The sequence below is a fragment of the Bison bison genome, unplaced genomic scaffold (assembly GCF_000754665.1).
Source record: "Bison bison bison isolate TAMUID 2011002044 unplaced genomic scaffold, Bison_UMD1.0 scf7180017864468, whole genome shotgun sequence".
Taxonomy (NCBI): Eukaryota; Metazoa; Chordata; class Mammalia; order Artiodactyla; family Bovidae; genus Bison; species Bison bison.
Genome location: NW_011495029.1, coordinates 1,059,024 through 1,070,746, shown reverse-complemented (window position 1 = coordinate 1,070,746; position 11,723 = coordinate 1,059,024). Strand labels below are relative to the sequence as shown.

The window sequence follows — 11,723 nt, the reverse complement described above, 5'->3', positions numbered from 1 at the left end:
AGGGGGGCATTCAAGGGAGTCTGGGCACTCTGGGTGAGATTCTGTGGAAGGGAGCTGGGCATCAGTTGAGGGTTGGATGGGGGGATGCTTTAAGCTAAGCTCCATGCACCTACTTCAGCCACACAGGCTGCTTTACACCTGTATCTACACCCCCCTCTGCCCCTTCACTCAAGCTGGCCTCTGAACCTTGTCCTGTGTTAGATATTTCAGCCTTCAAGGTCTGGCTCAAAGTTTCCTCCTCCCTGCAGTCTACCTTAAAGAGGCAGCCACGCAGGGAGTGTCTGACCACCTCCAGATAAAGTTTTATTCACCCATGTGACCATTCCTATCTTCTGTCTCTTCTATTAGGCCCTGGACTCCCGGCGGCGGACTTGAATCCTGAGCATCTTTTGTAAAGGTCATAACTCCCAGGATGACACATGCTTGACGAATGGTCCATGCAGTTGGTGGGTTCTTACCTTCTATGCCTGAGAAAACCATGATTCAGAGGGCAGAAAAATAGTGGGAAGGCTGGAGTGGGTTCTGGAAGGTAGGGCAGCACAGGTAGAACAGGTGCCGAATGGCCAGCAGTGACTGGAATACCCACGGTCCTCTCATTCCTAAGGCAGTGGCCTCCCAGCAGGGAGCAGTGTGTCCTCTGGAGCCAGATGGCCTGGGTTCAAGTCCCAGCCCTGGCACTAACCCCGCTGTGTGGCCGTGGGCAAGCTGTTTAACCTGTGCCTTAGTTTCCCCATCTGTAAAAGAGGATCATAAGAATACCTACCTGAAAGTGTTAGTTGCTCAGTCGTGTCTGACTTTTTGTGACCCCATGGACTGTAGCCCACCAGACTCCTCTGTCCATGGAATTCTCTAGGCAAGAATACTGGAGTGGGTAGCCATTCCCTTCTCCAGGGGATTTTTCCAGCCCAGGGACTGAACCTGTTTCTCCTGCATTGCAGGCACTTTCTTTACTGTCTGAGGTACCAAGTGCTGTTATCAGGGTTAAATGAATTAATATGATGCTTCTCAAATTTCCATGTGTGCAGAAATCACCCGGGAACCTGGTTAAGATGCAGATTCAGATTCAGTCTGGGGTGGGGCCTGAGATACCGCGTTTCTGACAAACACCTGGGGATGCTGGTGCGTTGGACCTCAACCCACACTTGGCCTATTCAGGAATTAACACCCATAAACTAGGAACAGGGCCTGGAGCATGGGAGGGACCAGGCCAGTGTTGTCAGCACTGGTACCTGGTGCCTCAGAGAAGGCTTTGAGGACTTTCTGGCCTCTTTCAGTGCACCTTCGCGGTGCTCTGCTCTCTGGAGCTTTGGTGATGCTGGCGCCTCTGCTGTCTGAGGTGGGCTGTTCTGAACCTTCTTGGTGGTCTATGCTGGGGGTGCTGAGGAGGGACAGGTGTTAGTGGGCAGGTTTCAGGACAGAGCTGAGAAGAGAGACACAGGAAGAGAGCCTGGCAGCAGAAGCAGCTCACCAGGCCCACTCACTCTAGTGTCCGGGCTCACCCTGGTATGCACTTCACAGTCTAAACCACACACCTCGCAGCTTCCCCTGCCCCCTCCGCTCCTGCCGCCCCCTGCTTCCTGCGGGAAGGGCACAGGTGACTTCAGCCAGGGGCCAGCAGCGCTCTGGCTGGAACCACAGGCCCGAAGCCCTAGGCCACATCCTCTCGATGGAACTGCCCCTTGGTCCCTTCCTTGCTCTGCCCAGGCCCCCCCACCCCACCTGGGTTCTGGTGCACTGGCCAGACCTGGTTGGTCCTTGAGTCCTGGCTTGGACAGTGGTGGTGAGGCTGGGCTTCCTGGGTGCTTCTGCAGAGGTGGAGGTTGGGGGATGGGAGAGCCAAGAGGTTGTGGACAGATAACTCTGTGTTGGGGGCCTGGATGGCTGAGCATCTGACTCAGCTCTGCCTTCGAGACCTGCCCCTCCCTTTGCTCCCTCATCCCACGGTCTTTGTTTTCTACCTAATAGGGTTGTTTCCAGAGGTGCCATGTGGTGACCCATGAAACGTGGGTATACAAATCACCTTCCTCAGTCAGGAGCAGGCGAGGGCCTCCTGGCGGGTACAGCCGGTTGCTGACCGAGTTCCAGTTTAGGTTATTTCCCGGCTCCAGGCCCCGAGGAACGAGCTAGTCACAGTGTTCCTCCGGCCTTGCCCTGAGATGGGCTGATGCAGCCTGGGGCCCTTCATCCTTTGCTGCTTTCAAGTTAGCTCATAAGCTCCCTGGGGCCCATGAGAGCAAGGTCACTGGTTTAAGCCCCATGTGGGGGAGGAGGTAAGCATCCCTCCTTCCCACTCAGGCAGCTGCCTTGACTCTGCCTGGTTCTCTCTTAAATAGGGAGGCTTCAGGGTGGGTGTGCAATGCACCCTCATGCCAGGAGCCCCCTCTGAGGTCTGAGAAGAGCCTCTCCCACCACCCTGTGGCTCCCCCCACACCCTTCTGCACCCCACCCCAGCAGGGAAGCAAGGTGCCCAGTTTGGATTCCTCCAATCAGAGGATGCCTTTCCTGGAAGAATCCATCTGACCTGATCCTGTCCTTGTAGGGCTGGGAGGCTGGGCCCAAAGAGGAGTGGTCTGACCCTTTTGGTTCTTGCTTATTCAGCATCATCTGGCACCCTGTTTCTGGTAACATCACTCATTTCTCTTTGGAGATTAACCTTCTGCCCTAGAAGACATCTTGATCAAGCTGTCAATCAAAGTACCCCATCCAACCTCTCCAGCCAAGGGGTGGCCATTTGACCTCATCATAGCCAATGGTACTGTTTGAAGAGGAGTGGAATGAGGCCAGGAAACAGCTGGAGTTTGGTGCCTTGAAGGCAAGAGGCAGCCAGGTCCCTGAAGATGGTCTGGAATCTGCTCCCCTGAGGTCTTGGTCTTGGGAACCACTCCAGATCTTTTCATTTCTGTAACGCCCAAGTTAGCCACAGCCTGTTCCTGTGGTCTGCAGCCCCAGAATGGTGATTACCGTGGGGAGGACATGTGACTCAGGGGTTGGGGGTGCTCCTGGAACTCAAACCCAGGTCCCTAGATTCCCAGCCTGTGACCCCTGAAAGGCACCCTGGCCTGGCAGGAGGGACAGGACTGAAATGAAGTAGAATCATAGAGAAGATACATGTGTTAACTCCAGCCCGGTGTTGGGTGGGGGTGTTGGTGGTTTGACTGCTGGGCAGAGTGTGAGAGGCGTGTGAAGGTGGGAGGGAGTCAGCCAGTGCTGGAGGCTCCCTGCCACCCTCACACATGCCCTGGCCCTGCCCAGAACCCCTGGCACGTGGTAGAAACTCCCTCCAGGTAGGGATGAGGGGGTGCAGGCCCTCCCCAGGGAAGGAGGAATTGGTAAACAGAGCATGCGCTGATCTGGTTCAGACAAGTCAGGGTGGGTTTGTGACTCTGTGCAGTGGGAGGATTCACAACGGGCTGAGTCTAACTCATCCTGAAAGCGAAACCAGCCACCCACCAAACATGGGGGCCTCCGGCAGGCTGTCTCTTTATTAACCAGCACCCAAAGTGGAAACCAGTCAGTGAGAGAGATTCAATGTCAGCCAGCCCACTAAGTGTTCATGGGCCTCCTGGGCATTCAATCATGGAATCGGCTAGGAGGACATCCAGCCGTGACTGCCTCTTTAGAGTCACCTACAACTGGAGAACACAAGGCAGGTTTTTGTCTTAACCCCCTCTGTTTTGCCCTCAAGAGCTAGTGCTCATGCCTGGCCATCAGATCTGCATTACAACACAGATTTTATTCCAAGGGCTGCGGCAGAGAGAAAACCCCACACAGACACATTCCTCTTGTGCCCTCTTTGCCATCACCCTAGCTGGTCAGCTCTACATGAAGAGTGGGATGGTGTGTGTGTGTGTGTGTGTTAGCCCCTCAGTGGTTTCCAACTCTTTGCAACCCCATGGACTATGCCCACCAGGTTCCTCTATCCATGAAATTTCCCAGGTAAAAATACTGGAGTGGGTTGCCATTGCCTTCTCCAGGGGATCTTACTAACCCAGGGATGAAACCTGGGTCTCCCGCATTGCAGGTGGATTCTTTACTGTCTGAGCCACCAAGTCCCGGGATGGGGTGGGGAGCTAGTAATTAAACATGATTTCAAGTCTTAATCTGCATGTTAAGCGATTGTCCACCCTGCCCGGCTTCAAAGCACCTGTGTCAGTCAGGAATCTCAAATGCAAACCAAAGAGCCCCACCTGGCCACTTTCGTTAGAAAAGCGTTTGGTTCAGGATCTTCTGCAGCTCGAGAATCTCTATAAACCAGGCTTGGAGGGGTACAGTTTCTGAAAGGCTCTGTTGTCACCTTCTCCAGCCTCCTGGAGTTCTCTGCCTCCTAACCTGCATCCCTGGCTCCCATCCCGAGGAAGGTCTGCAGCAGACACTCCTGAATGGGTGAGCCCAATCACGTGCTCGCTGCCCCCGCTGCAAGGGAGACTGGGAAAGTAAAGCTTGAGCTTGTTGCTTGGGACCCAAGGCTCCTAAAGAGGTAAACACCACAAACACAGGAAAGGTTTGCAAAGCTGCAGTGTGACCACGATGAAAAATAAATATCCGGCCAGTACCTAAGAAGAAACATCCCCAACAGAGGGTCCTTGTCAGCCCTCAGCCCCACCCCTCCCTCCTAAAGTTGGCTTCCTCACACCTCGTGGCCGGCAGTGTGTTCTCTCTGGGCCGGCCTGGTGGTGGGTGTCTTGCTGTGGGTTGAAGTTAAAATAAATGACCATTATTTTAAGTAAGAGAATTTCACGTTTAAAAAATAAATTCTCAATTTTCTGCTTTTTATGAAAATTGAGAATTTCCTGGCAGTATTGAGCCATTGTTCCCATCTGCCATCTCCCACAGCAATGGAGACCCCAGTTTGCCATGGTCCCCTCCTGCCAGCCTCAAGCGGGGGTTCCTGTCTGGCCCCTGTGGCATCTGAGTTGGGGTCCCCCACCCAAACCCACAGGGAGGAGGAGACGAGGCCACCTCCCTCACCCAAAGAAAAGTCTTTGATGTTGGGAGACTGAGGGAGTTGGATGTATTTTAGTGAATTGCCGACTGTCCGAAAACTCTACTTGATCCCTGATATCTCTACAGTACAGCTGAGGTGGCCCTCAAGTGGGCCTGTGAACCTGAGTGGGTAGAATGATGTCAAGAGAAGCCTGTTTTAAACTTGGTGGAGCCCCTGTAGGAGCACACAGCTGGCAAAGCTTCGAGCTGCAGGTGTGGGGGAATAAGGACAGGACGTCCCCCAACCAGCATGCTTCCCAGAGTGTCACCCAGAGGGACCCTCCTCCATGAATTCTCGATGCTGGCCCAACACCTTTCGAGGCTTTGCACTTGCCCAGAGCTCCCCCTCATCTGGCTCAGTTCAGCCCCTTTGTTCTGAAGGAGACTCAGGGTCTTTTCTATACTCTCATCATAGTTGTTTCAGAATCTGCCAAAATATGGTTGCCTCTCTTCTCTCAGTCCCACCTTATTTAGATCCTTGAGGTGGCAATGAGACCCACATACCAGGATGCCAAGAATCAAGGGCCAGGGGAAGGTTTCACAGTCTCTCTGTATGATCCTGGGCCAGGTGGTAGCCAGATGTGCCTCACCTTGCCCCTCCCTACAGCCTGAAGCAGGCATTTTCACTGCTCAGAGGAGTTCAGGGTTCCCGTTCTCTGGGTGGAGGCAGCCATCTACGGTTCCCACCCCTGTGGCCAGGCTGCACTGGGGCCATCATTCCAGAGCTGGGTGAGCTTCTGACCCTGTTTACTGCTTTCCTCCAAGCAGACGCTGTAGACAATACTGACAGCTGGGGACAATCTAAGCAAAGGGACAATTAAATGTTTTGCCATTCCTTAATAAAAACACCCAGAAAAGAAAAGCAAGCAACATAACCTCTAGATAGAGAGGAACTTCTCACAGACACTTTGCAAACATCACACGTCCTCTTTCCTCGCTGCAACACCTAGATTGTCTTCTGAGAAAGATCACAGATCTTGGTGAAACCTACTTAAGAATAAGAGCAAGTGAAAAGATCTTTTTTCTACCTGTTTCTCACGGGAAAGGGGGGGAAACCATTGTGGGAGCTGTCAAAGGGTCCTCATAGCAGGGGACCTGTCTGGCAGTCTGGACTCTGGCAGCAGGACTCTGGCCTGGCAGTCAGGAGACAGGGGTGAGGAGTTGGTGTGACTGTGGACAAAACGCTTCCCTTCCATCAGCACAGGGAGGTGACCCCAGCGTTCCTCTGTAGAGGTTGGAATTAAACAGGAGTAGTAGGAGGTCTCGGAGAAGGCAATGGCACCCCACTCCAGTACTCTTGCCTGGAAAACCCCATGGACAGAGGAGCCTGGTAGGCTGCAGTCCATGGGGTCGCTAAGAGTCGGACACGACTGAGCGACTTCACTTTCACTTTTCACTTTTCTGCATTGGAGAAGGAAATGGCAACCCACTCCAGTGTTCTTGCCTGGAGAATCCCAGGGATGGGGGAGCCCGGTGGGCTGCTGTCTATGGGGTCACACAGAGTCAGACATGACTGAAGTGACTTAGCAGCAGCAACAGCAGGAGGAGGTCTGGTGTCTGGTGATCCTTGAGGAGAACCCCAGCCCCCTCCAAGGGTCCCATGCTTTTAGAGTTTAATTTTGATTCCTATTTTATTTATTTTCTTAAATAGGTATTATGTTCCCATGAAGCAAAGTTCAAAAGGTACCAAAGGTTATTCAGGAAATATTTCCCACCCTCCACTGCTTCTTGGGTCTCCCAGCTCCCTCCCTGAGGTAAATCCAGTCCCAAAGAATTAGTTCCAGAACAACCCGGTGCCTGTACCTGCCAGGTCACAGACACACGCACACAGCACGCACTCACTTGCACACACATTCTCACAACACACAACAAGCACACACCCCACTCCCCCTCACACATGCACACCCTCTCACACAGACAGACTCACCCTACACCCATAGGCACTCACACTTACGCACTCCCCCCCACACACACCCCCTCACAAACACACACACCCACACCCTGGTACGTGTCCTCTCACAGTCACATGCTCATGCAGTTACACCCTTCCACTGCACACTTTGAACTGAACTTGGCTTGTTTTCACCCACTGGCATATCCTGGGGATTGTTCCACATCAGGAGTAGACAACTGTCTCTTCCTTTAAAAAAAAAAGAGAATTTTATTTGTTTGTTTTTGGCCTTGCTGGGTCCTTGTTGCTGCATGGGCTTTTCTCTAGTTGTGCTGTGTAGGTTTCTCACTGCAGTGATTTCTCTTGCTGAGGAGCTCAGGCTTCAGTAGTTGTGGCTCCCGGGCTCTGGAGCACAGGCTTGACAGCAGTGGCACACGGGCTTAGTTGCTCTGCAGCAGGTGGGGTCTGCCCAGACCAGGGACTGACTCGGTGTTCACTGGCGAGTGGACTTTTTACCACCAAGCCACTGGGGAAGCCCTGGCAAATCTTTTGAAGCTTCAAATACTGATATTCTGTGTGTTGTTTCTAATCTGCCACTTCTTGGTCCTTTAGGGCATTAGAGATTTGGAAACCTCAGTTGCTGGGGTCCAGCCCCAGCAGGATCCAGGGGTACCCTCAGGATAACGGCCTAGGCGATAAGGACAGCAAAGCGGAGAGCAGGGCTTGATCTTCCTTGATAAACACAGAAAGCCAATAAAGCTCCTGTGTTCCAAGGAGTCATCCTGAAAGAAGAACAGAGAGAGAAAAGGAGGGAAAAGGAAAAAAAGAATGACACGGGGAGACCAAGCTTTGGTGAGCGAGGCCCATAACTTTATTTTCAAAAGGAACTTTTATACCTTGACTTATACATAGAGGGAAATGAAAGATACAAAGTCATACAGAGTCAGCCCAAACAGTACACCTGTTTTGTCTTTATCAGAACCAGGATTTTTTCTGCATGCCTTTCTCATAAACAATGTTGTGTGCATTATCTTCTGGCCTTGGAGGCCTGTAGATATTTTATGACCCTTTACTGATAAAGGCTGATCAGCCAGAAAACTTGTTTTCCCTTAAAGTGTTTCTTCTTTATTTCTCCCAGCCTCAGAAAGTACTAAACAGAGTTACATTCTCATGGAGCAAAGGTGCAGTGGGTCACAACAAAGAAAGAACCAATTAGCTCAAAGATCTGATGTGGTTAATTCCAAGGCTGCTACTTGTTTTTCTTACATTCCAGTTACGTTAACCAATGCACTCCCAGGTGCACAGTGGATAAGGGATATGGGAACTTGGCAGCAAGCATTGGCCCAGTAATGAAGCCCTTTACCAGTACTATCTATTCTAATAATTTTTCATCCCTTAAAGGGCTCTATGCTCATTAGGACTTTTAGAATGTTTTGGCTTCCCATGCCTTTCAAGGTTGGGGAGTTGTGAACAATCATGTGTGTTAATTGCAAGAGTATGGATAAACCTGTCAGACAAGCTAGAATGCCATCAGAGGGGTTAACATAGAAATATTCCTTTCATGTTCAGGAGACTTACTAACTAAAGCCCTAAGCTGATTTTTTCCAGAGAAAGGTGGTCGGGGATAGCCCCCTGTTAATGTCAGAAGAGTTGGTGAAAGGCACAAAATAGTAAGACAGACAGATTCTGGTTTTGGGGTAGATGCTCGAGCAGATTCAGGGGGTCCCTCGAGGCCTGATCTGCCTTTGCCTGTCAGGTCTCTTCCGCATGACCTTTGTCATAGGTGGGATCTCCCGTGGTGGCTCCCAGCACTCAGTTCTTTTCCTTTTCCTTTTCCTTTTTTTCCTTCCTTCCCTGCAGATTGACACCTCTGTGTGTCAGGTCATTTTTGAGGCTCTGGGACAATCTGGGTGAATCAAACATGATCCCTCTTCTCAGGCAACTCCTAATGTAGACACCTGAATGGAAAGTCATGACCCAAAATAAGCAAGTGATGTGTGTCTTGGATCTGATTAGGCTTGGGTGTCGGTTCCGGGAAGAATCAATTTTAAATCAGCCAATTGAGTTAGTTTGGAAGGGTGGGCTGGCAATGGGGGTGACCAGTTCTGTCCTAGTTTTAGCATTGAAAGTCCTGTGTTCTGGAAACTGCCTCAGGCTGAGCAGGACAGCTGCTTCCCCTAGAGCCGTGCTGGTGAGGAACAGGAACAGGGAATGACTTTCTATGTGAATGTCATGATTTGCATGAGACATGAGTTGCTCAGGGCTGGTGCTGGAATGGCTGATGAACCAGGCCACTCATGGTGGAATGCGAACAAATGGTCATGTGACTCAGTTACAGCCAATGGGATGTAAATTAGAAGTGTCTAGTGCAACTTTGGGGAAAGATCCTTACCTGGCAGAGGATATCCTTCTTTGCTTCTTCCTCCAACTGTCCAACTGCAGGAACGCATATGTGATGGATGGAGCTTGAACTGGTTTCTTGGCCCACGAGGTAGAAGAAAGGTATTGGGGATGCCCCAGTAGCAAAACGGCGTGAACTGAGGATTCTGATGTCATCATAGGGCCCCTCCACCAGCCCTCAACAGCCTCCCTCTGACGACTTTTTAAAAATCGTTTATTTTATTTGTCTGTGTCGGGTCTTAGTTGCAGCACATGGGCTTAGTTGCTCCGTGGCATGTGGAATCTTTAGTTCCCTGATCATGTCCCCCACATTGATCAGAAGACCCTCAACCACTGCACCACCTGGGAAGTCCCTGGATGGCTTTTATGTGAAAAAGAAATAAACTTGCTCTCTTACTTTAGGGTCCTGTAACGCTCTTCAATTCTCTTTTGACAGACACAGCTGGACTCAGTGCAAACTGGGACATTGTTGCAGAGTGGAAGGGGTGGTGGCCGCAAGGGGGTCTGGGGTGCCACAAGTCAGGGTGATGACAGGGTCCCAGGGTGGACCTGGGTTGCAATGTGGAGTCAGCAGAGGGTCCCTGGGGAGAAGATGGTGCAGAAGTCTGAAGGCTGCTATGAGGCCCTGAAGTTACCTGGGAGCTGGAGCACAGAGGAAGGGGGAGGGAGCATTTGGTAGAGGCCACGGCTGAGGTGGGCACAGGGTCTGGCATCTCCAGAAGAGGCAGCCCTGTGATGGGTGGAAATGTCATGGTCAGAAAGGACACAGGAACCAGAAGAGCCCAAATACACATGCCCCACAGCTCCTGTGAAAGTGGGGTCCCTGGGCAGGAGCCATGGCTCTGTCCATGAGAGCCAAGGGTGCAGGGAAGTTGGTTCACAGTGGGACCCTGAGGACAGTGTGGAAGGCACAGGACAGGGTTTAAGGGGCTTTGTATATTGGGTGCTGGGACGGAAGGAGGATGGCTGGAGGAGGCTGGGTGTAACCCCCAATCTCCTGAGACCAAGGTCTGGGCAGGCCTGAGAGGGCTCTGTCAGGCTCCTGCCATTGGAGAAGTTCCTGGATTCCTCTTCAGGTCATCTCAGAGAGAATCTGATGTCTCCCATCAGACAGACAGTGGTTCTAATCCCGGTCCTGCCACATTCTGGTTGGGTGACCAGTTAGCCTCAATTTCCTTGCCTGTAAAATTGGAAGGAAGGCATTAGCTCTGCAGGGAGCATGGAACCAGCTAGGTAGGCATCAGTGTGTACGCAGGGGCTGGGGGTGGAGGTGGGGTGCTTGGCATGCTTGCTGACAGCAGCCATGCCTGAGCATGGACAAAGCTGGGTCCACAGTTTCTGCCTTCACCTGCAGATGGATTTTATCTTTCTTTTTTTTAAACTGAAGTGTGGCTCAGACAGTGAAGAACCTGCCTGCAATGCCGGAGATCTGAGTTCGATCCCTGTGTTGGGAAGATCCACTGGAGAAGGGAGTGGCAACCCACTCCAGTATTCTTGCCTGGAGAATTCCATGGGCAGAGGAGCCTGGCGGGCTACAGTCCATGGAGTTGGAAAGAGTTGGACATGACTGAGAGACCAACACTTTCACTTTTCACTTTCATAGCTAATTTGCAATGTTGTTAATTTCTGCTGTATAGTAAACTCAGGTATATACCCATAGACAGTCTTTTTAATATTCTTTTCCATTATGGTTTATTCCAGGGGATTGGATATAGTTCCCTGTAGAGTGCAGTACAGTAGGACCTCATTATTTGTCCATTCTACACGTAAGAGTTTGCAAGTTCTGCCAACCCCAAGCTCCCAGTCCATGCCTCCTCCTCCCCCCTCCCCCTTGGCAACTTTGCGTCTATTCTCTGCGTCTAGGAGTCTGTTTCTGTTTCATAGATAGGTTCATTGTGTCATATTTGAGTCCATATAAGTGATATATGACTTACCACTTCATATTAAGTGATACATATGAAATACCACATGATATTCCCATGTGGTATTTGTCTTCCTTGGATTTTTCTTTATATGCATGGATTCATGAGTTTGGGGACAGGAAATATATGCATGTGATATAAAAGGGTCTACAGCAAAAAGCAGCCTTCCTCTCCCTTCCTGATCCCTCGTTTCCTGAGAAGCTTCCAGAACTATTCTAGCCTTAATAAATCTCGGCTGTTATCCTCATCTTTGTGGTGCTCATGTTTGTCACTCTCTCCAGCAGTCAGAAGACTTGCTCTAGGGGAGAGGGGAGATGGGCTTCTTGAGGGCCCACTCCGGGGGTCACCAGGTGAGAGACTCACGCCCTCCTGCTGTTCGGTCCTTCTGACATCCCTGCAGGAACACCCACCCCTCATTCTACAGGTGTGGACAGGGAAGCACAGGCAGGCAGGTCACTCAGCTTCCAGGAGCCTCGAATCTGGTCTTGTTCTTCTCGGCCACACTGGCTCCTGCCTCCTGCTCAGAA

The 11,723-nt window shown here is 51.3% G+C and overlaps 1 protein-coding gene across 3 annotated transcripts in view; it reads left to right on the top strand.

Moving 5' to 3' along the window:
• The window catches only part of LOC105003413 (interleukin-2 receptor subunit beta-like), an 18,018-nt gene extending 7,375 nt beyond the window's left edge, over positions 1 to 10,643 (top strand). Inside the window, exons 3-4 of one of the 3 annotated variants that reach the window (XR_827104.1) lie at positions 349 to 446; positions 9,317 to 10,643. Coding sequence is in view for 1 of the 3 variants with exons in the window: in XM_010860556.1 (XP_010858858.1) it covers positions 349 to 395 (47 nt within the window). In the remaining 2 variants the exon portion in view is untranslated. Of the gene's footprint in view, positions 1 to 348; positions 834 to 2,598; positions 3,901 to 9,316 lie in introns of those variants that run through there. The other 2 variants (XR_827105.1, XM_010860556.1) reach the window with 2 other exon arrangements.
• Positions 10,644 to 11,723: the final 1,080 nt, after the last annotated feature.